Raw genomic sequence first — 26,801 nt, forward strand, 5'->3', positions numbered from 1 at the left:
AAAATCAAACAACTCTCTAATCAGTTCTTTTTTTAACGATCTAGTGTCGCCAATTGTATATCTAATATAAGATTTATATATCCTGCAATCAAACCTGCTATACCTTATGTCTAAATAATCATAGCTGAGTTACATTAATATTCCTTTCAAGAAATTGCGCTTAATCTAGTGTATACATTTATTCGTTTACAAGAAACGATTATCATTTCAAACATTTCCATGTCGATTTGCCCGACTGTTGCTTGCCGATCTTTTCTTCGAAATAATACTTAAATTCTAAATTCAAGACTCGCTTTTCAAATTTGAGTTTCTTTTTATTCAAACTGAAACCGCCAATTTGCGTCACTGACTGTGCTGTTCCTAGCAGCGAGAATGCGAATTATATCCGCTCATTACAGAGAGTTACTTACAGCGCTCCAAGTGGCTCTTGGCAAACTATATGGGATGGTGCTATTTATGGGTAGCAGTGGGTAGAAGGGAAGTGACTTTTTTCGCCGGACGCGCTGTCTATATTTATGGCGGGTAACTAAGCTCGCACCGCATCTACGTTTATAATATCTTTGGCGATACATACATGTCAAACTTTTCTAACCTCAAAAAATCTTTCTACTGCTTTACCGTCATATTTTATGAAGAATGAGAAAATAAGAATTCGATTTCGTAGCACGATGAGGGCAGCACCTCGATAGCGCAGAAAATGTGATGTCCTATATATATAATTCGCCACCCCGACGCCTCGTACCGCATCTACGTTATAAGATCTTTGCATTTGCTTTCCTCTCAGCTTTGAACAAAGTGAAGTTAGTTGATGGTTGAAGTGAAAATACCTAATAGTAATTTAAAAATTCCGCCTGAATTTCGAAGTTTAGAGACAATTTTTGTCGTCTCTCCGTGTAACTGATTTTTTTTTATTTGATATTTTACGTCTTATGAGGACAGGAAATGACAAATTAATGAAGCTGGTGATTTAATTTATTATAGTGATCAAACATTTGACTGAAAACAATGTTCTGCAAGAATTTAAAGAGTTACTTCTTTTTACCGCATATAACGGTAATTACTGGTATGGTAAGGTAAAGGCGGAATGGTATATTCACCTCGGTCAAGGCCGAGCAGTGCCTGCTTGTCAAAAGCAGCTGAGTGTTCTGGCTCTGGTTCTGGTGTAAAGTTCAGTAATCAGAAACATTAAAGTAAAGCCTAATTTATTTATAATTTAGTTATTGTATCAGAAGGAAAGACAAAATGGCACATAAACAATAAGAAAACACTCTAAAATTCAGTGAATTAAAATAAAAAATGAATATAAATGTTGGTGTTATTCAGAGGTTATGTTTTGATAACAATGTCAATTTTTAATTTATTCATTTCAAATTTAATTAAAAATGTATTTATTATAAATGGACCACGAAGAAAGATAAATTTTTTATATTGAAGGGGAGATTATTTCGCATAGAAAAAAAATTGACACATAATGTTGCCTGGAATTGGAGTGTTTGGCACTGGAAGTATTGTCAAGATTATAATTCCTTTCTTGAGAGAAAAGGGATTCAAAATCGAAGCAATATGGGGAAGAACAATTGCGGAAGCTTCAGAGGTAGCAACGGAGCTGGAAATCCCTTTTCACACGAGTCGAATCGACGACGTTCTCTTGAGAAGGGATGTGGATTTAATTTTCATCATGTGTTCGCCGAGTTTACATGCTCAGATTGCTGTAAAAGCCTTAGGAATCGGCAAACATGTAGTTTGCGACAAACCAGCTGGTCTGAGTCAGGGCGAAGCTCTCAAAATGGTTCGAGCAGCTCAGTATTATCCTTCTTTGATTAGTATTGTCAACCACAGTTTGAGGTTTCTTCCTGCTTTTATACAAATGAAGAAGGCTCTTGAAGATGGTTTTCTTGGCGGACCTGTAACCGTTATCGACATTAGAGTACAAATGGGGAGCTTATTACACGAAGGTAATTATTATATATGAAAACAAGCAGTGGAGCAGACGAGGCCTCGCACGGGAAATTTTTCCAGTTGTATCCATAAACTACGTTAACAATTTTGGTAAATTAATGTAGATAACATGGAGTTCGATACGAAACACTTTAAATTCCTAAGGTTTCAGCTCGAAATTGAAAATAATTTTAAATAATAATTTAATAATAATAATAATAATTTTAATAATAATTTAAAATAATAATTGAAAATAATTGAATTTTCAACAACAAATTTCTTACCCAAAGCAATGAATTTTCAGCACAAAAATATAATTTAAAAAATAATAAGTAATAAGTGTACTTTCCAGTCACAGAGACGAATTTTCCAATAAATAAAAACTTAACCAAACAGTAAAATTTTCAAGCCAAAATCACGAATGTCTTCGAAGAATGTTGAATTTTTAACTAAAAAGTCATTTCAATCTAAAAAGATACATTTTTAACCAAGATGGATGATTTTTCTACTATAAAAGATGAATGTTTAATCCAAAAGGATAAATTTTTGACAGCGTAGTTGAATTTTTGACCAACAATGATAACTTTAACAAAATACTTCAATTTTCCAAAAATAATGAAATTGTTAACAAAATAGTTGAATTTCTAATCAAATAGTTGAATTCTTAACGTATGCAATAAATATGATAAAGTTTTAAGCAAAAATAGAATAGTTAAAGTTTGAGAAACAAATAATAAAATTGAACAAAAAAAAAAACAATACAATTTTCAACCAAAAAGATGAAATTTCGAACAAGAAGGTTCATTTTCTATAAAAAAGATGAATTTCAAACTAATACAATATACAGGATACATTTTTTAATCAAGCATGGAATAGTTAAATTTTCAGATAAAAAAAATGGTAACAAAAAAAAACATTTTGAACAAAGTTGTCAATTTTGCAACCAAAAAGATGAATTTTGGATCAAGAAGATTAATGTTCTACAAAAAGACGATTTTGTAAACAAAATACATGAATTTTCAACAAAATTATTTACTTTAAGGTCACAAAGACGAATTATATATAAAAAAGTTGAATTTATAACTTAAAAATATGGGTTTCAATGAAAAAGTTGAATTTTCAAGCCAAAGAGATGAATTTTTGACACGGAAGTTCATTTGAAAGCAAACAGTTGAATTTTTAAGTAGAATTATGAATCCTGAATAACACAATTTTTTTTTCAATCAAAACAAGAATTCTCAACGAAGCATCTAAGAGCTGAATTTTCAACCAAAAAATTGAACTGTCAATAAAAAAAGATATTTTTTTAATAGACTAATTAAATTTGTAACTAAAGAATATACCTTTTCAACCAAAAATGGAATAGTTTAATTATCAATCTAAAAAATTTACTTTCAATCAATTATAAAAAGAATTTTTATCGAAATAGTTTAAGTTTCAGCTAAAGAGATGATCCTTTAACTAAAAAATACATTTCTAACAAAGTAGTTAAATTTGGGATAAAAACTTATAGCTTTTTGAGAATATAGTTGCATTTTCAACAAAATTATTCAATTTACAACCAAATAATAGAATGTTTAACCAGATGAGATGAATTCCGAACCAAAAATATTAAAGTAGCCTTTTCAATAAAAAAGTTATCTTTTACCCAAAAATATAGTTGCATTTTCTTATTTGGGTTGAGTTCTAAATTTTATTCAAGTAAAATATTAAATAAAGCTCTGATATGATTTTGAGGTCCCCTATTTTAATTTTCTCTTCTTTATTGTGTTCATTTGTTCAATTTCTTGAAAATAGATGTATTAAATTTGTATTCAAATAGACAATTGTCTGTAACCTTTAGATTATATATGCTAGTTATTTATTAATGGCGGTAAATTCGCCTCTGATACTTCCGAAGTGCCTTTCTAACATGATCCATTTTACGTTTTTAAATATTTAAAAATGTGTTTTAATATTTTATAAGATAAAAATCGCAAAATCGTATGTTGTTTAAAATGATTCTTGTATCTAATAAAATGTATAAAAATCGCGTAAAATATATAGAAAAATTGTAACTGGCTTGTTTCAAAATTTACGTGTTTCTGGTGTAACGGTCAAATTGTCTACTTCAAAATCATCAGAACAAACAAGGCTTCTTACAAAATTAGTTTAAATCAATCAAATAAATTACAGTTATCTCATTTTCAATTATATCAAAGTATTCACAAGTATGGACAAAAAAATGTTGCTTGAAAAATTGGCTAATTTCAATAGTTGTTGTCTTAAATATTTTATTATGCTTTGGTTCGAATAAAAAAAAACGTTTCATACAAAAAATATTGAAATTAGCAAATTGTTCACTCAGAATACAGATTTTGTTCAAAACAGGAATAGGCCCTGATTTTGTTTTAAAATATGTAATTCTAGTATTTATGGAGTAAAATTTGGCAATTAAATTGTAGTTCGGGTCCTGGTTTTAACGTCCTTAAGAGAACATACTAAATAAAGCTACATTTAATATTGAATTATTTAATACTTCTTATTTTCAATAATACGTACTATTTTAATAGTTTTCTTTAAAATTGATGTCTTATGCATATAGTAAACAAAAATTTCCTGACAATTTCAGATTTTTTCCAGGCATAATTTTTCATGGTACGCAGTCATTCAAATATTTCTCATTTTTTAAAGCAATGAATTCGGAATACACAGACACGCACAATTTCGCAAGTTTATTATTCATAAATAATGTTTTTTTTTTCAGTTTCTAAAGATTCAAATCACCAATGCACCATCGATTAATTAAATAATTCAATAATATTAGAAACACAACAACTCATTTACTGCATATTTTTTTGAAGTACTTAATAGTTAATTTTTAAATAAAAATATAAAGTTGCAACCAAATAGTTGAATTTGGAACTAAAAAATGTCAGTGTTGAACTAAAAATGGAATATTTTAATTTTCATTCAGAATAATAAGTTTTTCACAAAATAAAAGAATTAACTTTTAACGAAACTGATAAATTTTTAACTAAAGTAATGAATCGTCAACTGGAATAGTTGGAATTCTCAAGAACAATGATGAATCTTCAACTGAAATAGTGGAATTATCTACCAAAAAGAAGTCTTAAATAAAATGACGAATATGTATTCGGAATACTTGAATTTTCAACCAAAAAGATGAATTTTTAATCAAGAAAATTAATTTCTACCAAAAAGTTTATTGAAAAAATGGAATTTAAGTCTTCGGTTGAAAAAAGTAATTTTAAACTAAAGATATGAATTTTTAACCAAAGTTTTAATTAATTTTCAACAAAATAGTTAAAGTATTAACTGCAATAATAATTAAATTGAGAAAAACAAAAATTAATTTTGAGCCAAAGAAAAAACCGACAAAACAGCTCAATTTTCGAAAATAATTTTCAATTTTCAATTAAAATTATGAATATTAAATACAAATAATTAATTTTTAACAAATGGGTTTAACTTTTAACCAAGTAATAAAATTTTGATTCCAAGAAAGCTACGTTTACAAATGAAGAATCATTGTTACTGAATTTTATAATGTAATGGAAACAAAAAATTAGGCATGCTCATGACAAAATTCTCTTGACAATGACAGGTTTTCCAGTTAGGGTTGACACTTTGAACACGGTTTTAAATATTTTTTTCTAAGCACGAAATGAACGAAGATGATTCTGCCGTTATTTTCTCGAGATCATTTGCTTTTAGGAAAATACATATTTTTCATTTTAAGGAGCTATTTGTTGTTTTGACTAGTTAAAATAGGAAACGGCTAATCTTTTAGTATCATAGAGAAGATTTAACAGCTCCAACTCCTTTTCATTCTAGGTTACGATTGGTTGTGCGATGACACCATGGGAGGAGGAATCCTCGCTCTCGTGGGAAGTCATGTGATTGACCTGGTACACCACCTCACAGGACAACGAGCTTCTCGAGTTCACGCAGTAGTTCGAACCTTCACTAGAACGACAAAAAACATAACTGGAATTCGTCATGTCACCGCTCCGGATTTCTGCAGCTTCCAAATGGAATTAAATGGAGGTACTCTCGTCACAGCGACTCTCAGTAATCATCTTCAGGGTCAAATTTCCCAAGAGATATTAGTTTGTGGACCTGGAGGTCATCTCGTTGTGAGAGGAGGCGATTTACATGGATGCCGTGAAGACCAGGAAGAAGTGTTGTACTTGGACGTCGAAAATCTTCAAGAATCTTGTTCCTCCGTTGCTGATTTTATACCACGTCCCTACGTCAAAGGTCTTAGAAAAATGATCGGTGCCTTAAGAGAAGCTTTCATGCCTGTCGAGGACAAGAGAGGATGGATCAAGGAACCGGTTTTCTCAGCAGCAACCTTTGAAGATGGCCTTTACGTCCAGGCCGTTATTGACGCCTTACGACAAAGCAGCAAACGACGGGAGTGGAGGAAAGTTGTTATTTTAACCGAAGAACCTGACCCTAATCCACTTCTAAGTGCTGCTGTCAGAGCTACAGCTATTTCAATTTAATTTTAAAGCAATCAACATTCGAGAGCCTCATGACGCAACAAAGTTTTAATCATTTCTGATTTCATAAGTATAAAATACTCGACTTTTAAAATATTGAAAATTAGGGTGGCGACAAAACTTCACATTTCAAGATAAAAATCCTCCTACGTCCGAGAAAATTAATATAGGATACAAAAGAACAACACAGAAGTTGCTTGTAACTCTATCAGACAAGTTGTGTATTTAAAATTTCCCAACATTTAATAAAATTTGATGAAATGGAAAATTATTTTTCATTTAAATTGTTATGTAGAAATTCATATTTAAAATTTCCAACGGATTGTTTGTGGTGTAAAATTGTTTTAAGAAATTTTAAATATGAACTTCTACATAACAATTTAAAAGGAAAATATTTTTTCTTTTTATCAAATTCCAATCTAAGTTGGATTTAAATAATTAACTATAAAAATCATATCATACAGTTTCGTTTTTAATTCAATGTAAACTTTTATCAATGAGTTCCCTGACTTTTTGCATCATTTAAAAAAGGAAAAAACAAATTTAATTTGTATTTTTTTATTCTTGACAATTATGTTTATTCATACAAAAATTCCCGGACTTTTTAACTTTTTTTTGAATCCCTGATTTCCAGGGTTTCCCTGACCTGTGACCACCCTGAAAATATATTACTTTTAATACAATTTTTCCAAAAATACCCTTCATGGACTTTCCGAGATATTGAACAAACACGGCAACTAAAAATGTCGCGAATTCTTGTACTCCTAGTGGTACAGAAGACTGAGATTCAGAAGCTTTAAAAGGCATTCCAAGACGATGCTATTAGGAAAAGTTTGCCTCACCGAATTAATTTATTTATACGAGTTTCAAATAAGCGTGTGTAATGGTCTTTATTTTTAATCGGGTTGTGTGACGTAGCTGTCGGTACCTCAAATTACGCATCTACTTCTAATAATTACCTGCTTTTCAAACTTGTAAGCATCAGTATTTACTAAACTAATAAATAAAAATAACGCCAAACGTCTATTTTTATCCTCACCTTTATTTCTGTTTTCGAATTTCAAAATTTATTGCTAAATATTTAGAATACTAATTGTGTACAGCACATATTTCAACCAAAAACATAACGGGCATTTTCTTTATTATACGCACTTTCTTCAATCGAAAAAGAAACACAGTTATAGCGAATAAAAAGGCGTATCAAAGTTTTGTAAAAAAAAAAAGGAACAAATATTACCTTCATGTAACGGTTTTTTTTGTAATCTAAGCGACGTTACTGTAATAAAAATATTGTTTAAAGAATCAACGCAACGTCAAAGTAACACGAAGACACTCGACATTCGGAGTGATATTTGAAGCTCGACTTTTTAAACTTTTGATCGCTTTCGAGCAATGGCATCTTCCACAGCTTTGAGTTGTTTCAAGAGCTCCTCGCGACGAGAACTGGCCTTCTTCGCGGCTTTGGCAGCAGCTGCGGCGACACTGGCTTTGCTGTCACCAAGAGGTGGCGAATCCGCAGTCCTTTTCTTTCCAGCGATCGTAGCACTTCGATCGACTTTCTTCACGAGTGTTGCGCTATGTGCAGGTTGTTTCAAGGTCAATTTTATCTGCTGTTTTGCGCCACTTACTTTAAGGGCGTCAAGGGCTTTCGAATCTTTGCGCACTGGCGGAGTTGTTCCCTTCTTCCTTCTAGTTTCGCTCGATGAGGATGAGTAGCTTGATTCACTAGAATCACTGCTACTGCCACTGCTGTCCGAGCCTGAACTACTGTGAGATGACCTGGTAAAATACAAAATTAGCAAATTAAATATTCATTTTTCGTTTATGAATACTGCTATTTGACCCATTTCAGATCTCAGATCGACTGAAAGGCCTACAAATTAGAGGCATAACAGTTTTTGAGAAAATAAAATAATAGTAAAAAATATTGAGTTAATTCGTTTCGTTTCAAAAGAATTTGTTTTTTCATTTGCGAATTTAAAATATAAGATGCTAGTTTACTACTTGCTTAACATTTGATGACATTTTCCATATGAACATTTTTATTTCATTTGTTATAGTACATAGTATACTGTCTGTAATCTAGATAAAAAGTAACGATAGCACCAACGTACAAAATTTCAAAATGACCGATACAATCATGTTACTTCTTACAATATAATTCAGTGTTGGAACTATACCGTTGCAGAGGCATCTTTCACAAACGTTGCAAACTTTCTTAAAAAGAAAGTAAGGTTGCAGGTCTTATCCAGGTCAAGATGTCAAATTTTTCCAGGTCTCTTTTTTTACATCAAATAATTAAATAACCGTTTTTTATTAGATGTAAAAATAGGCGTTTCTTTCTTTATTGGTGAACAATATTTCAAGAAAGCAGAACAATGAATAAACAAATTCTTAATTCTTTGCGGGCATAAGTCGTCATTGAAATCCTTAAAACCTTTAAAATCGCTTGAAGTTTTGTGATATATTGCAATTTCTCTGAAATATTTTGGAACTTTTTAAGTTGTCGTAAAATATTTGAAATTTTTATGAAATTTCTGAAATTCTTTATGTTCCTTTCAAATTGTTACAAAAAATTTAATCTTCAATCTTAGAAATGTGGTATACCTTTTTTAAAATCTTTTGAAACTTTAAATTTTGTTTGGAAATGTTCGAGGACTTGGTGAAATCTTTAAATTCTGGCATACACGTCTTTTTCAAATCTTTGACATGCTTGCAATCTTTATGACATTTTCGAAATCTTTGAGAAATGTTTTGAAATATTTCTAAAATTTTTCCTAAATATTTGTTTTTTAAATCTATCTTATTCGTTGAAATCATAGTGAAATTTGTTCAAATCTTTTCAAATATTTGAAATCCTTTAAATCTTTTGAAATCTGTATGAAATGTTTGAACTATTTGTGCAATCTGTGAAATCTGTGGGAATGTTCGAAATCTGATTTATACGTAAGTTGAGTATCACAACAAGGGTATATGTTAACATTATATATAAGCGGAGACAAACTAAAAAAATTGTAGAATTATTCACATATCAAATTTAAATTTCTTTTCGCATTTCGATAAAATAATTGTTTCAAAACAAACAAATTAATTCAAGGTTCTCGTCAAAAAATCAAGTAGAATTCCAGGTTTTCAAGGTCAATGGACGCCCTGTAAATATCATAAATATTTTAACTTAAATTGAAAACTTTGATTCAACCCCCTAAATAATTATATTCATGGACGAAACAATGTTAAGTAATTTAACTTTGAAACCGGTTCTCAAAACACAGACAAAAACCGAAAAAGAGACAAGCTTATTTTAATTTTGATCATCTATTACATTCATTAAATATTGTGAGAAATTTTGTAGAAAATGTTGACATTAGTTGTTGGCTTTAAGGTCAGGTGAATTGAAACTAATTAAGTCGTTTCAAACGTTTTGGCACACAATGGTGTCCCTCATCAGTGAGTTTGATTAAATTTGTGAAAAGTACACAATATATTTTAGGTAAGCAGTTTTACAATTGAAAACAATATTTTCTGAATAATATCTTAGTTGTGAACTAATAAAAATTATGGAATTTCATTGTATATAAGTTAAAAAAATTTATTTTCACAGACAAAACCTTTAATTATACATATATAAAAAAAAAAGAAATTCAGTACATTTTAATTAAAGCCATACAAACAAAACACAACAAATAAGTTTCGTAAACATTAAACTTTTTCAAAGAAAAATTTGCATATGAGAAATCAAGGAAAAAATTATTTGAACTAATAATTTTTAAATGCAATGTTTCTTGACATTATTCTTGTTACTTCCAATATTTATTTAAGTATAAAATTTATTTAAAGTATATATGCTTACTATACAACAAATTACAGCTGTATAAGGTTTCTTACAATTTATAATAATATTTTTCGTACAGATTATTTGAAAAATAACAAAAAAGGAATAAAATATTAAAAAATTAATTTATTTACATATACGTCACTGAAAAATAATTTGCAAAGAACTTTTTTCAATTGCAAATTTTTTCATTAAATAAAAAATGATGACAAAAATTTTTCGACTACATTGGTATTGTTTTCTCATTAATTGTACTTCGTTAAAATAAAAGAATGTTTTAAAATCACTGCAAGATTTATCACTAGTTCTAAATAAAATTAAACAATATTTATATTTAAAACTAAGGAATTTTCAATTTTTATTAGTTCACAATTAAGATATAAATCAAAAAATAATTCTTCCAATTGTAAAACTGCGTACCTAAAAGATATTGTGTACTTTTCACAGATTTAATCAAACTCACTGATGAGGGCCACCATTGTGTGCCGAAACGTCTGAAACAACTTAATTAGTTTCAATTCACCTGACCCCTAAGCCAAAAACTTACATCAACAATTTCTACAACATTTTTTTGATGGTCAATATAATTTCCCCATCGATTATTATTGTAAGAAATAATTGAAGAAAACAAATATTGTTTATATCTACTAAAATGTTTGCTTAGATTTCTGGAACTATAAAAAAACTATTCTTTGAACCTTTTAAAAAATATCACTTTTTTAATTGATGTCCAAACGAAAAATTTCAGTAAGATAATTTGTTATTCTTCTTGTTATCTGCACTATATTGTAATTATAACTTATGTCTCTCATAAAAAATGTCACCATGTTGAAGATTCTCGAATTTTTTGAATTTTTGTCTAATTGAACACATTTTATTGGGACAGTCTATAAACCTATTTGATATCTACCAAAAATGTCTTAAAACTTCTTCAACTATTAGAAACATAGCTTTTGTTAATTCTAGACATTTTTGGAAATTTTGCAAATAATATAACTTTTCTTTATTTAAAACTGTCATAAAATAATTTTTAAGACTTGTGGACATCTGAATTAATTTTTAAAAAATCAGATAAGAAAACGTATAAACAAGCACTGACAAAAATGTATGTTTTTCGGATTCTAATCTAACGAATCATGAAGATCCACTAAAAAGTAATTACTAATAATGAAATAACCAAAATTGATTAATTATTTAATTTGGAACGCCTTCAAACTTTTAATTAAAAATCATTTAATAGGGTTGTTTGCAAAGTCAGATATCATTTTTCCAATAAATGGATCTTATAGTATATAAAATTCCAATTATAAAAACGCCCATAAAATATTTTTTACACATTGTTTACTATTTTTAATTTAATGTTGAAATATGAATTTTCTATCACGATATCGATTGGAGGGCCCCTTTGACGTCAAAGGGGTCGGATTTTCCACCAATCACAGCTCACGTGTCAGTGATTCTCAAATAACTTTTTCTGTGCCGATGTTTTCTTTTGGTTATGTGCACATCGAAAATTGAAGTCGCAAAATATTGTTTAAAAAACATTATAAACATTAGAAAAACATTCAAAACCAAAACTTTTGTATAAAGAATTCATTTATAAAAGTACTTAAATGTAGTATTGTTTACTGAACAATTCGTAAATATGTACGATTTTGAAATGTGTTAATAATTGCACTTACTGTTTTCCTTTAACATACTACTGACTTTTAAACCAAATATTACAATCAATTTTTAATAATTTTTTTTTCTGCTGAACGACACAAAAAAAAATTATAACGCACCTTCGATTCAAATTAAAATTATGTGTTAAAAAATTATTTTATCTAAAGTCGCGAAACAACCCTATTTCCACCGTTTTCGATCTGATATTATTAAATCTTAATGTGCTTGAAAATCCTGAATTTCCAAATTAACAAGTTTCAGTATTGTTTTGTCAACTACAAGTTATCAAGACTTTCAATCGGAGGCTTGGGTTTAAAAAAATATTTTAAAACCTTCAAGATTTCAAGCAATTACAACAAATGATTTAATTTCGAAAACTATTAATTCAAAACGGCCTGGTTATAAAACTTAAAATATTAATTTCGTACATAATCTTCTCCTTCAAAATAGTACCATTTTTTACGCTTTGACATTCTGAATTTCAATTCTAAATCTTTCGACGTGATTAAAATTAAAACTTTAGTGAGAAAAATGGAAAAAAGCCGATTATTACTGTTTTTGTCAAAAAAAAAGACGAAAATCTCTCACGATCCAAGACCTGCAATTTCAAATCGCTAGCATTAAAAAATAATCAGTTCGAACTGCAGCGTTACCTCGATCGAGAGTGACTCTTGATGACTTTTGCGACAGCAGCAGCTGCAAGAGCTGCCTTGTCCCTGGCTTTATCATGATGCCTCGGATGAGTTGTCAATGGACTGGGTGCGGGGGGATTGAGTCCGGCTCGTCGATGAAGAGTCCCAGTTGGCGAAATGGATCCCTTGGCTCCACGGGGAGAAGGAGCGGGTGGGTTCATGAGCATCGCACCACGCAAAGGTGGTGCGAGGGCAGTTGGAGGTGTGGTTGGAGCTTTTGATTTAGCGCTAGCTCGGGACCTAGAGGGAGGGGATGGAGAACGGGACCTGGATGGGGATTCATAAGAAGTGTAGCTAGAGTGGCTCGAACTACGGCTAGAGCTAAAAAAATTGTACAACCTCCTTTAAATAACAATTTCCAAACAGCGAATTCAATGATAAGCCCAAATTTGATTTGACACTTGAAACTACTCTGACCTCTAGTGCAAAAGATAAGGAAGATATTGTTGATATGTATAAGCAGTGCAATAGAAAACTTAAGGCAAATAAATTGTGTGTGCAGAAAAAGAGTGAATTCTTTCAGGAAACTTGCCTGCTTGACGAATAAGATGATCCAGAAGAGTACGACTGTCTTCGAGATCTTCTTGAAGCGGGGTGGTTTCTACGAACCGATCCGGGTGATTTTCGGCGCATCCAGGGATCAGCCCACTCGTCTCCACGTCCTCTTTCTGCAGGCGGAGGTTCCTCTTCCCTCCAGGTCTTGGAGGATGGAATTCGCTCTACAATCACCTCCCTCGAAGGTCTTTTGTGTTTCTTTTCGTACTTTTCGTAGTATTCTCGTTCCCTCTCACGATCGCGTTCTCTGTCCCGCTCACCACGTTCTCGAGAGTGAGGTGGTGGTGGTGAAGAAGAGTGCGGAGCTCCACGTGGTGGAATAGCGTGATAATCGTATCGCTCTCTGTATTCCACTGCGTTTCTGCTTTCTGACTTGTAGTGGACTCGTCTGCAATAAATTAAATTGATTACTCACGTATTTGAATATCTTAACAAGATACAGAACTACAAGTTGACAGAGAAAATTAATGATCGTGAATAAGAGATCGACCATAAATTACGTTACCATTTTATGAGGGGGTGGGGGGGTCCTCGCAAAACCTATATTTAGTAACGGGTAGCGGAGGGGAGCCCTATTCAAAGTAACGTCACACGTACGTCATTTAGAATTTAGAGAATTTTTATTCTAAAAGTTCATATTGTCACGTTTTTAATAAGTTTTCCAGATGATAACTGTTTTTGCTAGACAATTAATCTTTTTGTTTAAAAACTTATGTTTTTTCTTGAAAATTCAACTTTTTGTTAAAGATTCTTGAATTTTATTAGAAATTCGTCGTTTTTGGTACAAAGTTAATTTGTTTGTTTAAAAATTCATCATTTTTAGTTGAAAAATCAAATCTCTGGTAGAGAGTTCTTGAATTTTTTAAAACGAGTTCGTTTTTTCCGTAGGGAATTAATATTTTTGTTTAAAAATTCATCGTCGTTGAGAATTCTTGAATTTTGTTAAAATTTTGGCCGTTTTGTGGAGCATATTAATCTTTGTTTAAAAATTCGTTTTCCGCTGAAAATTCAATCCTTCCTTAAAAATTATAGAAAATTTCTTACTTTCTTAAAAATTCATTTTTTTGGATGAGAATTCTTAAATTTTATTAAAAATTCATCTCTTTTGGCAGGAAATTAATATTTTTGTTTGAAAATGCGTTTTAGCTGGAAATTAAACTTTTTGTTTGAGGATTCTTGAATTTTATTAAAAATTAGAATTTTTTGGTAGTAAATTAACCTGTCTGTTTATTTAAAAATTAATCTTTTTCAAATGAAAATTCGACCTTTTGGTTTCGAATTCTTTAATTTTGTTAAAAATTCGCCTTTTTTTGTAGTAAATTCATCTTTTTGATTAAAAATTAACCTTTTCTAGCTGAAAATTCAACTTTTTGGTTGAGAATTCTTGAATTTTTTAAAACAAATTCGTTTTTTCTGTAGGAAATTATTATTTATGTTTAAAAATTAGACTTTAGTTGAAAATTCAATTTTTTGGTTAAGAATGGTTGACAATTCTTGAATTTTATTGAATCTTCGTCTTTTTTGGTATTAACTTAATCTTTTAGTATAAAAATTCATCTTTTTTTAGTTGAAAATTCAACTTTTTGTTTTGATTTTAAACTTGAACTACCTTCTTAGAAATGTATTATTTGCTTGGCGAATTAAAATTTTAGTTAGAAATTCATCTCTGGTTAGAAATTGAACTGTTTTATTGAAAATTCTTTACTTTTTAATTGAAAAATTACTTTGGTAATTGGGAATTTATTCCATTTTTGTAAGAAAATGATTATTTTTTAAATAAAATTTTAGCTTATTGTCAAATCAAAATTTCATATATTTCATTTCATAATGCAACTGTTTTGCATAGAAAATTCGTATAGAAAAATTGTTTTCTTTTTAATAATTTAAAATTATGACTTTTTAATTAAAAGTTTAACTATTCCATTTTTGGTTGAAAATTTACCTTTTTAGTTAAAAAATCCAAGAATACCGGGAGTAACTGTCACATAAAATTCAATTAGGCACATTTGAACACCAACTCTGAAAATAATTTTTTTATTTTAAGTGTTAATTTATTACCAAAGTTTATAATTCACCACACGGTCACGTAGACTATAAACACACAAAAAATCACTTTAAACGTAAAATCGAGTTTTACGTAAAGACTACATTACCTTCTGGGGGGGGGGGGGGGGGGGGGGGGGGGGGGGGGGTTAAAAATTGCAAAAAATAGGTAACGTAGTTTATGGATGATCCCTAAGTACCTGTAATATTCATGAGGTGCTGGAGGATAATATCCTTCAGGTTCATCCACATAATGATCTGGAGTAATTCTCGGCGCCGGCGCTCGAGCAACACGAGGAGGAGGAGCAACTTCTCTTGGAGGCCATCTCTCAATCGGAGGTTCAGGACTTGCTGGTCTCACATAATATCCAGCTTCTCTGTCTAATTCTTCCTGACCTAAGCTCAGGTTCATTTTTTTCTCCTCAAAATCCATATCTGATTCTTTACGTTTGTTGGCCTTTCTCATCATCTGAAATTAAAATATTCAAATTGTAAATCAACCTATGTTTTTTTTGTATCTATTTAGCATCTTCTCTACTCATCCAATCGATAATATCAGACTTCACAGGAACGTTCTTAGACTACACAGGAGACTTGTAAATTTAATTGTAATGAAGAAAAACTCACTTCTTTGGCATGACGCAATCCACGTTCCCAGGCGGATTCAGAAGCAAGCTCCTCCACTTTAGGAGCATGTGGTGGAGCCGAAAATCCTGGAAGTGGTCGCATCAAACTTGGTCGTTCGATATGGGGCCTGAACTCATGTGGAGGAGCAGCATGTGGAGGATAAGCCATGGGCCGGACCATGTCGAACATGGTGTAGTTACCCTTGTCAGTAACTCCAGGATGCAAAAATCTGCAGCTTACACCCCAAGTGCACTGACCGCGATTGTAAAATCGACACACTGGTCGCGGTTCTGTCTCTTCAGGACGAGCCTCGTCCCCGTCACTGAGCTCTCCTTCTTCCAACTCAGACTCTACCTTCTCTCCATCCTCCTCACCATCTTCCTTGTCCTTCACTTCTGCAGATTCTTTATCCTTAGCTTTATCTTTGTCCTTGTCCTTTGGCTCTTTGTCTTTTAATTCCTTCGGTTCTTTAACTGGCGCTGGTTCTGCTTCTCCTAAAATTAGAACACAACTTTGGAATAACTTTTAAGGTCTTTTCCAGGATAGGAAATCAAGTTGTACCGGTCACCTTTTTTGTACATCAAATAATAAAATAGCAGTTTCTTATGCATGTAAAAACATTAATTCAATTTTTCCATTAGCAAACGATTTTTAAGCAAAACACAACTACAAATAACCACATACTTTTTTTTTGCAAACCTAAGTCAAACTGGGAAAATAACGTTCAAATTTTTAGTGATGTTATACCGGTTTACCGTACTAAAATGGTTAGAAATATAAAATTTATCATAGAACTGATAACACTGTTTTGTTGAAATGACTTCAACCCGAGGATGCGAAAACGAAGGTTTCTCTTGATTTTGGATCTGAGGTGTACTATAACTATATTTTTTGTTTTAACAAGATATTCGCCGGATCCATTTTTGAAAAAAATCCATTTTTAATTTAAAAAAATCAAATTACCTAGTATTTCTCGAAAACAAAGAGAGATATTAAAAAAAAGTTAAGAGAAAAATTGTTCCTAGGAATGATTTGTACAGAAAACCCCCCTCCATAGTTTTTAATCTCACTTATTTTTTTATAAACTGGATTTTTTTAAAGTTATAAATATTCGCTAATCATGAGAACAGATAAATATTATTATTCAAATTATCTGGAGAAATTTTTTTTTATTTAAAAAACGTTATCAACTTAGGGTACAAGGTTATTAGTGTTGAAAAACATGTCGATGGTATGCGTACATTGCTAGCTTTTCTACTGAAAATAATTAGATCAAGAAGAAATCATTTATCACGCTTCGTTTTCGAGAAAAGCTTGGTACTTTGATTTTTTTTACATCAAAAATTTTGATGCAATTAATAAATTAATAATTAAATCAAAAAGCTATTTTTCATATGGCACAATATGTAAAGTAGATTTTAAAAGTGACCCTGAATTATCTGCACTACTCTTTTTAATTAAATATTTGAGTTACAGAAATTATAGAGTTCTTACAAATATTAAAAACACTACTTTAAAGATTATTCTGAAATTCTACAATATTTTTCTAATTTCCCCTTAACCCCGACTCTTGTATTAAAGAATATTACAAAACAAATTATTTAACAACAAAAAACTTTGTTTTTAGAATACAATATTTGAATATAATTTTTAATTTAGGTATTTTAACATCGACATTTTTAAATAATAATTTTTATGATTTGTAAATTGAATATCACCAAAACTATCCGTCATGCGATTAAGTGTTATTTGAAAAGTATATTTCTATGTTAAGCGCTCAGTCGTAAGAAAATACCTTGAAATTTCATTATAAAAATTCTATAGTCAATCAAAAATAAATTGAAGAGTTGCAGTGCAGAACTATATACCGAGCTGAAATGTTTCTGAATTGAGGCCACAAAAATATGATTAAAAACCCTTAAATTATGTATATATAATTTAAACTAGTCTTCGCATTTCAATAAAATAAATGTTTTATAAGCAAATAGTAAAAAATCTAATTCAATCTCATAAATTTTAATTTAATGTGCTACTTTAATATAAAATTTATTTTTACATACCATCTTCCCGTTCGTCTTTCCACTGTCCATCAGCTTCAAAATCTAGTTGTTCGTTTTCCTCAGCGAGACTCACAGGCGCGATTTTTTCCTCCCTCTCTTTCTTCTCGGCAATATTCTGCACCTCTTCAACCTTCTCCTCAGTTTTCTTTTTCTGATCTCTCTCTCGTTCCGCATCATCATCCATGCTTTCCAAGTCTGAAACATCAGATAAATCCTCCCCATGTGTAATGGGCGCAGTTTTTGATTTTTGTGCCGACTGAGACACATCGTCCATATCTCCATCAGAGATTTGTTCTCCATCCAAATCATTGTAAGAATTTCTCTTTTCATCTGGAGAATGTGGCGGCGAGCGCTGCTTTTTCCTAATATCCCTTGAAGATTTTGGCGACTTTGGAGAGCTTCTTCCAGAAATAGGAGACTGTGCAGAGCTGCGTCTTGACCTCGGTGATGGAGACCTCGGCGACCTCGGAGATTGTGGTGATCTTGGAGACCTTGGCGAATGATGTCTCGAGTGACCGTGATCTGCTGGCGACTTTGGACAATAACTTGGTGAAGTTGGACCAGCAGCATAAGATTTTGGAGATGCGTGACCTGTTGGAGGAGACTTGGGTGACATGGGACCCAAACGCTCGAATCTGCAATTATCTGGAGATTGAGGAGAGCTGCGATTAGATCTTGGTCTTGGAGAACTGTTATTTGACCCTGGTTGCGTTACAGAGCTGCGGTTCGATGCAGCATGAGGGGAGCTTGGATTGGACCTCGCATGCGGAGAACTGCGATTAGATCTCGTCCGTGGAGAACTATGGTTCGACCTTCTTTGAGGAGAGCTATGGTTTGACCTTCTTTGAGGAGAGCTATGGTTTGACCTTCTTCGAGGAGAACTATGGTTTGACTTTCTTTGAGGAGAACTATGGTTTGACCTTCGTTGAGGAGAACTATGATTCGACCTTCTATCAGGAGAACTGTCGTCCGACCTTCTTGGAGAACTATGGTTCGACTTTCTGTCAGTAGAACTATGGTTCGACCTTCTGTCAGGAGAACTATGGTTCGACCTTCTGTCAGGAGAACTATGGTTCGACCTTCTTTCAGGAGAACTTGGGTTTGATCTTCTTTCAGGAGAACTATGGTTCGACCTTCGTTGAGGGGAGCTGCGATTCGACTTGGGCGACTCTGCACTTTCATTGAATCGATATGTCTTTGGAGATGGTGAGCGAGACTTATGGGAACTTCTACTAGACCTGGGAGAGTTGCTTGGGGATCTAACGGATTTTGGCGATCCAGGTGACTTTATGGAAGGTGCTGCTGACCTTGGAGATTTGGATCCACGACCAGATGATGGTGAAGCTGGGGATCGTGCATGGTAAGAGTGCGGTGAACGACGTGGAGATTGAGACGCCACTGTATCAGGCGTAGCACTTCTACGACCTTCGTCAAATTCCTCGCTGGAAGAACTGTCTGAACCAGAGTCCGACATGTTTAACCTGCAAACAAGTCAGTAAGTTAGAATTTATGCGTTAAAAACGACGTTACAAGTGGAACTCTTCTGCACGTTGAGTCATTTATTCGTTTTTATAGCACGTAATGTCCATCCCTTCAAGGACCGCGTCTATGGATTAATGTATAGACTGGTCATTTTTATTTAATAAATATATGTTGATTGAGAAAGCGTCACATCGCTGGTACTTGAAGGGTTATGGTTTCAGGGCTCACAGCTGTTCTTGGATTATCTGGTAGGAAATTAGGATTGGAACATATTAATTCGAAATTAATTAGCGACGAATGCTTACAATAGATTTAAATTCAACTTTTTTATGCGATACTTTCATTATGAACTTTTATATTCGAAGAAGTAAAAATACATTCAATTCAATAAAAAATTTGTTAACAAAATAATAAAAAATGATTAACAGTGACTAGTTTTTAGGCTTGACCTGAGGAAATTATTTCGTATTGAGGTATAACTTATGGAAAAAATGGGAAAGGCTGTGAGTCCTGAGTACCTACCAGTGTAGCGATAAAGCTACAATAGTAGCATCGCAGGGCTTACCTGGATCAAAAAGAGCCCATGCGGTAATCGCTCTTGAAGGTGCAACGCGCGCGATCCATGTCGTGTGAGACATTTTACATCACGTCGGAAACTTTCATTTACTTTTTGATACTTTATACTTAAACTGAACTTTCACAGGTAAAATGTATACTTTTTTTAGGGCATACTACACGAACTGTTGACTTTTGTTTACTGAACTTTCAACTTGAACACAACACAAACTAAGGAAAACTGCGAACTGTTTGTACGTCACTAGGTACTAGAGTGAGCGAACGTTTGAACCTGAAAGAATGGGAGTTTGGGCGTACGGAAAAAGATTATCGGAGAGAAGGATGGATTTTGGAGCAAGGAAGTTGAAGGATAGGGAGGTATAAAAGGAAGAATTATATTTTCTATTAAATATAGAAACTTTCATGATACAGATTAACGACATAGGTTGCAGCAATCACAAGGAGTACATTGCATGACATTTATATATCCAGAATTTAAAAACTCAAATCTCTAAAGTTATGCGACGCGTGAGAACAATCTTGCAACATGATTAGGGGACTTGGGAAAGGGATACGTGTAAAGCGGCTGTGGACAAAGTTTCACTAATAATTTTGCAAGTCATTTCCACAAATATCGTATAACTTTAGACCCTTTACTCCCTTTAGAGTCTAGGCACTTAGTTTTTTTTTCTTTTGAAAGTGAGGTTATGTTAAATATTATATCTTAGATTAAGATAATCTGACATACATTGCTTTTCTGGAAATTAAATTCCATTTATGAATGTGATTGTAAAAAACTGTAAGACACTGCATATTTTTTGCATCAAATTTTGCCTCCAGCATGATCACGACTCATCAACCTAATTTTTGCATTCAGGGTCGCAGTGTCCTTGAATCATGGGTAAGAGAACAAAAATGAAAACGTACTTGTCAGTAAGTTTTTATTACTATCTTCATAATACAACAAACGGCATATAATTTAATGGGGCGTGTTTGTGTCCTATATCACTGATATAATTGAATGTAATGCAATTGGCTCTAAAATGGGAGATATTATAAGGTTACACTTGATCGCGTCATTGGCTGCAACCGATATTGTTAGAAAATACAATAAATATATCTCCTAGTGAAGAAACGCGATTATCCTATTGAACAATAACTTGGAGGGTTATGCTTGGGAGAATTTTGGTTCCTTACCTAAGGCCTTTTGTAGTTCAAGACTCCAAGGCTCAGGGCGGCCGGCGTCTCTCCGCTCGCCTACCTGCGTCGCAAAATTAGCGACTAGACGATTATTTGATATTATAGTCGACGATTCCTCGGCGAAGTTCAGAAATTCAGCTCACGATGCGCTCACTGATTTCAGATAGTAGTTACTCACCAACCCACTGCACTGCATAAACGGCTCGAACCAACGACACACAACGACACAACAGACAGCGCGATATTTATTTTACTCATTTACTGGCTTTACAACTTTTACAACATGCATACATTCCCCAGGTTCTGAAATAGTAACCAATAAAAATGTAGGTTAACTTTTGAGTAGCCAATCCGAACCCAGGATTCGCTTTTCTTTGCAAATATAAAAAAGATATATAAACAAATTTTTTGCAATAATTAAGAATTAGCCCTCATTATAAATTATTTAAGGCTCTAATCTTATACAGCTTGAAAGTTTTATTGTTGTGATTTATTTGTCAATGGATTGCGTCCATAAGTTTGATTTTGAGGCAACCTAACCTCAATTATTGGCCATTTCGATTTTGAACTCACGTGTTCTGTTGGATTTAAATTACTGAAATTATTCTCGATTTTTGAACAAATGCTGAGATTGCTGACAGAAGCAATTCTAAAATAATAGTAATAGTAATTTATATATTTGCTGTAATGGCATGTACTGTAGCTGGCAATGAGCGAGAAATTTTTAGGTTTTTTAAAAAAGCAGGTTGCTGCTTAAGATGCTGTTTACGATTTATAGGCTCGAGAAATGCTGAGTTTTATGAGGATCCTGTATCGTATTTGCAAAAGGTAAGCAATATATCTACATTATTTACGTTTTCTTAAAGATTTATCCAATTTTTACAGTTACGATTATAATTATGTTAGGCTATAACAAAGTTTTATTAACTCAGCAAATCAGATTTTCAACATTTTTTTTCTTTTAGTATACATTGTTAATTATAGCATGACGCATCGTTTGCGGTCAATTTTATTCAAGAATCTTTAAAAAAAATGCAAAGACCATTACGTTTATTTATGAAACTTCGAAAATAATTACCAAATTAATTTAATTTTAGTTGAAATACTTGGACGAAGCCGAAGTTGTTGACAATATACCTTGCATAGTTTGTTTGGGAATCCTGCAAAATAATCTGCTTGAAGTTGCAATTCAGAAGGTAATTTAATTAAATTTTCTTGTCACAGAAAATTTTTGCAGTTATAGGCCATCCATAAACAAAACGTTACAAATTTTGACAAAATATTTGAATTTTCAAACAAAAAAGATTCTCTATACCCAAAGAAATGAATTTTCAATTCAAAAAGAATTAAAAAAAGAATATTAATTTTCAACTAAACACTTGCATCAGCAATCAAAGGAGATGAACTTTCCAGTCAAAGAGACGAGTTTTCCAAAAAATAGTTAAGGTTTTAACCAAATAGTACAATTTTCAAGCCAAAAAGACGAATTTTGTATATGGCAGTTGAATTTTGAACAATAAAGTTACTTTTCAATCAAGAATGATTACTTTTCTAATGTAAAAGATGAAATTTCAATCCAAAAAGATGAATTTTTAACAACATAGTTGAATTTTCGACTAAAAATTATGATATTAACAAAATAATTAAATACTACAAAAGTATTTAGTTTTTTAACAAAACAGTTGGATTTCAAACCAAATAGTTGAATTTCACCATACAATGTTGTATTTTCAATCAAATAGTCAAATTTTCAAACAAAAATAGATTGAAATTCAATCATCTGAATTTTCAAGGCAAAGTTTTTAGCAGACTGTAGAATTTTCATCAAAAAAAGTTATTTTCAGCCAACAAAGATGACCTTTCTACCATGAAAGATGAATTTTCAACAAAAAAGTAAAGTTTTTAAGCTGAAGAGTCTATTTTTTTAGAAAACAGTGGACTTTTAAATCGGAAAAGATAAACTTTCAATAAGCAAGAATAATTTCGTACTGTAGAAGACAACTTTTTAACAAAATATATGAATTTTCTACCGAATAAATGAATTTTCAACAAACAAGATTAATTTTATACTCCAAAAGACAACTTTTCAAACAAATACATGAATTTTTTATAAATTACTTTAATTTTTAACTTATACAATATACAGAATACAGTTTCAATTGAAAATAGAATAGTTACAGTTTCGGATAAAAACTCTGATAACAAAAATGTTGAACAAAAAAAAGAAAAACACAATTATCAACAAATCTATTAAATTTTCAACCAAAAACATGAATTTTTGACCAATCAGATTAATGTTCTATCAAAAAAGACGAATTCCGACTTAGTTAATATTCAAGATAAAGTTTTTGCCAAACATGCAATTGTTAAATTTTCAGATTAACAAAAAAATTAAACAAAAAATTAATTGAATTTTCAACAAATTCAGTAGAATTCTTAACATAAAATGTGATTCAAATGTACGTTTATCAAAAAAGGATAAATTTTCAACCAAGAAGATCAACTTTCAACCAGGAAAGACGAATTTTCAACAAAATACATGAATTTACAACTCTAAAAAGTTGATCTTTTAGCTAAAAAGGATACATTTTTTACCAGTAACATTGTTAACAGAAAAAGAAAAATTTTTGAACAGAAAGAAAAATTTTTAACAAATACTGGAATAGTTCAATTGTTAGTTTGAACAAGTTATTTGCAACCAAACGATATGAATTCCGAATCAAAAATATAATAGTAGGCTTTTCAACAAAAAACTAACTTTTACCCAAAAATATAGTTGGATTTTCTTATTGGGTTTAAATTCTAAAGATTATGTAAGTTTAAACATTATTTCCACTTACCGAACTCCCTCTAATTGTTACCAATATTAGTTTTGAGTCTCTTCCCTTTAAACTGGTAATGTAGCTTATGGAAAGTACCGTCAGGCCACTTTTTCTATCAGGGCTATGCTACTGCATCTAATTAATTTATCCCTTTCAATCTTTAAGGCCTCAGAAGAAATCATTGCAGGAAATTATGATTGTGACACCTTTACATTGGCTCTGACGATTCCAGTAACAACTATACTCCGTGAACGATCTCTACAAATTTATTTAGGGCAATCATTAACTTTGCCTCCAGATGTCTTTCTCGACCTCAAGTTGCATACGCAAAGCGTTAAAGAAGTTTGGAAAATATTTTCTGTTCCCAAGATTGAGGAACTGACAAAAAAGATTGGGGAATCTGGAAGAACCTTTTCCCCGTTTCTTGTAGATGTATTATTTTCACACTCTTGTGACGAGGAAGAGTGTGTAAGCCTGTGAGTTTTTATTTCTATTTTTTAAAGGCGTGTAGATTATAATACGCACCACTGTGGGGCTGAAACAACTTTAAACACAAGGTCCTTGCATTTACGATTTTTCCGACTGATTATGGTAGTATATAATCCGAAGGGAATTTTAAGACCAAAAACAAACAATAGTTTGGACTATTTTTTGAAAGAAGTCGATTTTTATATTCAAAGTTTATACAAATAACAAAATTCTAAGAAGGTAATTAAAAATATCCATATTTATAGGATTTTCTAACTGATTTTGGTAGTCTGCAATTCCACGGATATTTAAGACGAGAATCAAAGAAATTCATCGCTTACTTTTTGAAAAAATTTCACTTTTACGTTAAACATATTTAAAATGGAACAAAATTCTAAAAGTTTAAGTGCGAAGTATCAGATTTTTTGACTGATTAGGGCAGTCTATAATGCCACAGACATTTTAAGTCCATCAGAAAAAAATCCATTGGACCCTATTTGAAAAAAGTAAATTTTTACATTCAAAATATTTAAAAATAAAAGAATCATATAATTGAAATTTTTTTCTGGAAAAAGAAATTCCCTATTCTTTTTTCAAATCTGTCGACATTAACCCGTGTCCCCGGGCTTTCGAGATTAACATGGGGTTTTGAATGGAAAAAGTTTGTCTTTCGAAAAATTTATAAAGAAGTACTTGTTATTAACTTTTTGTAAATTAAAGCTTAGTCACCCTTCAATTTTCATCCTTTTTTTGTTCTCTGCAAGAACAATTTATAAGCTCACTCAAGTATTTTTTATGTTTTTTTACATTTTATCATATTGTTATAAACAATTTATCAAAACAAATACTCCAGTGTATCAGTTTGTATTTATTAACGTTGTCACAAATTAAAAATTTACAAACCATTGATAAATAATACGCAATTTTTTAATATATGAAGGCCCATTGGCAGGCAAAGAATTAATACACTAAAGTATTTGTTTAAATCAATTGTTTATAACAATTATATTAAATTTTGACCATCATTTTTATGTTTTTTAAATTTATTTGTATTAATTCTGTCCAACCTCGCGGTAAAGTTACCTCTAATTCTATCAAATTTAATAAAAGCAGTGTAAAATACTAAATTTCTTTCTCTGTTGATATTTTCTCAATTTCCACTATTACCGACTTGAGTTATTCTTGCAGAAAGCGGTTCATTATTATTAATTAAACATTCTGAAACTTGGAATCATATTAATTAATTCTTGGCGATATTTTCTCTTCTTTTAAATAATAATTTCGCCAAGATTCCCGTTTTTACTTTTTAATACATTTTCAAAGTTTCTATAATTTTTTTAATTTAATAAATTACAAAATGTATATGTCTTTAAAAATGATGTACTTTGTAAACTTTAATTACACAAACTATGAGATTTAACTTTTTTTAAAATAAAAATGTTTATTCAATGAAATACTAGTTTCAAATTAGTACAAAATATTTATATATATACACATATAATTGGTTTGGTATTTATATTATAATTTAAAATATAATTAATTGTCTAGGTAAGAAAACTTGTGAATTTTTTCATACACAGAAAATAGAAACAGTAAGAAATAAGATATAAAAATATGTACTGCTTCATGCTTTTGTATGCAGTTTTTCTAGGATGACATGCAAAACAACATAATTGTACGGGAAATTCCTTAATTGAAAAAAAAAAACGGATGACAAATTCCATTCAACAGACTTATCGAATTAAATTCTTGTACCAATCGGTTGACTAGTGTAGGCCGTAGGTGTGTCTAGTGCAGAAAAAATCGAAAATCTAAAAAACATCAATTAATAAAAAATTCTTGAAAAATCAATGAAGAATCACATATAGAAGACTTGTTTTAAAATTTCTGTATCATTCGACTGATAGTGTAGGCGTTTAATTACTAAAAATAATACATTTCTTATGTTTTCTGAATCTGCTAAATTCAGTTTACCAATATGGGAAATAATTATTCGTAGTCGTTATTTTTTTCTGATTTTTTATTTATTCCAAAAGGTTTTATGCAAATCAGTAAAGAATTGGCTGGAATATCAAATGCATGTACGGTAACAAATTGCAATGAACAGAATAATTATGTAAGTTTTTTATTTCTTTTCCGTTAATATAGAATGTTAAAGTAGACATTTTTTGTGATATTTAACTTATAAATTATAAAAATCATGAGTTGAAAATATCGATGTTTATTTAGTTTCAGAATTAGAATGAACCATGGCCATATACCAGGTGTATACATATGAAACCGGTATTTTTTCAAGAAAAAAACACATTTATTTCAAGAGAATGATAACAAATATTTTATTCAAAGTATGCGCC

General features: G+C 31.2%; 3 protein-coding genes across 5 annotated transcripts in view; 2 read left to right on the plus strand and 1 right to left on the minus strand.

The window, feature by feature from the left end:
• The first annotated feature begins 749 nt into the window (after window positions 1-749).
• LOC117168119 (glucose-fructose oxidoreductase domain-containing protein 1) lies at window positions 750-6,762 on the plus strand. The gene is made up of 2 exons (XM_033353515.1): window positions 750-1,955; window positions 5,776-6,762. The coding sequence occupies exons 1-2, from the start codon at window positions 1,472-1,474 to the stop codon at window positions 6,447-6,449; spliced, it is 1,158 nt and encodes a 385-aa protein (XP_033209406.1). The 5' UTR covers window positions 750-1,471; the 3' UTR covers window positions 6,450-6,762.
• A 706-nt stretch (window positions 6,763-7,468) lies between these two features.
• Window positions 7,469-21,399, minus strand: LOC117168475 (serine/arginine repetitive matrix protein 2-like). 3 transcript variants are annotated; one of them, XM_033354155.1, is made up of 8 exons: window positions 21,155-21,399; window positions 19,968-20,249; window positions 17,921-19,401; window positions 15,861-16,354; window positions 15,434-15,702; window positions 13,168-13,578; window positions 12,597-12,956; window positions 7,469-8,225 (listed from the first exon to the last, which is right to left on the minus strand). In XM_033354155.1, exons 3-8 carry the CDS (start codon window positions 19,392-19,394, stop codon window positions 7,814-7,816), a joined length of 3,420 nt encoding a protein of 1,139 aa, XP_033210046.1. In that variant the 5' UTR covers window positions 19,395-19,401; window positions 19,968-20,249; window positions 21,155-21,399; the 3' UTR covers window positions 7,469-7,813. The 3 variants fall into 3 exon arrangements, with proteins under 3 accessions (XP_033210046.1, XP_033210047.1, XP_033210045.1); XM_033354156.1 differs by lacking the exon at window positions 19,968-20,249 and having other exon boundaries at window positions 21,155-21,218; window positions 21,336-21,388; XM_033354154.1 differs by lacking the exon at window positions 19,968-20,249.
• A 141-nt stretch (window positions 21,400-21,540) lies between these two features.
• LOC117168476 (putative tRNA pseudouridine synthase Pus10) overlaps window positions 21,541-26,801 on the plus strand; it is an 8,343-nt gene continuing 3,082 nt past the window's right edge. Inside the window, exons 1-3 of the mRNA XM_033354158.1 lie at window positions 21,541-21,985; window positions 22,255-22,353; window positions 24,145-24,455. Of these exons, the coding sequence (XP_033210049.1) occupies window positions 21,845-21,985; window positions 22,255-22,353; window positions 24,145-24,455 (551 nt within the window). The 5' untranslated portion in view covers window positions 21,541-21,844. The remainder of the gene's footprint in view (window positions 21,986-22,254; window positions 22,354-24,144; window positions 24,456-26,801) is intronic.

This window comes from Belonocnema kinseyi, chromosome 2 (assembly GCF_010883055.1).
Source record: "Belonocnema kinseyi isolate 2016_QV_RU_SX_M_011 chromosome 2, B_treatae_v1, whole genome shotgun sequence".
NCBI lineage: Eukaryota > Metazoa > Arthropoda > Insecta > Hymenoptera > Cynipidae > Belonocnema > Belonocnema kinseyi.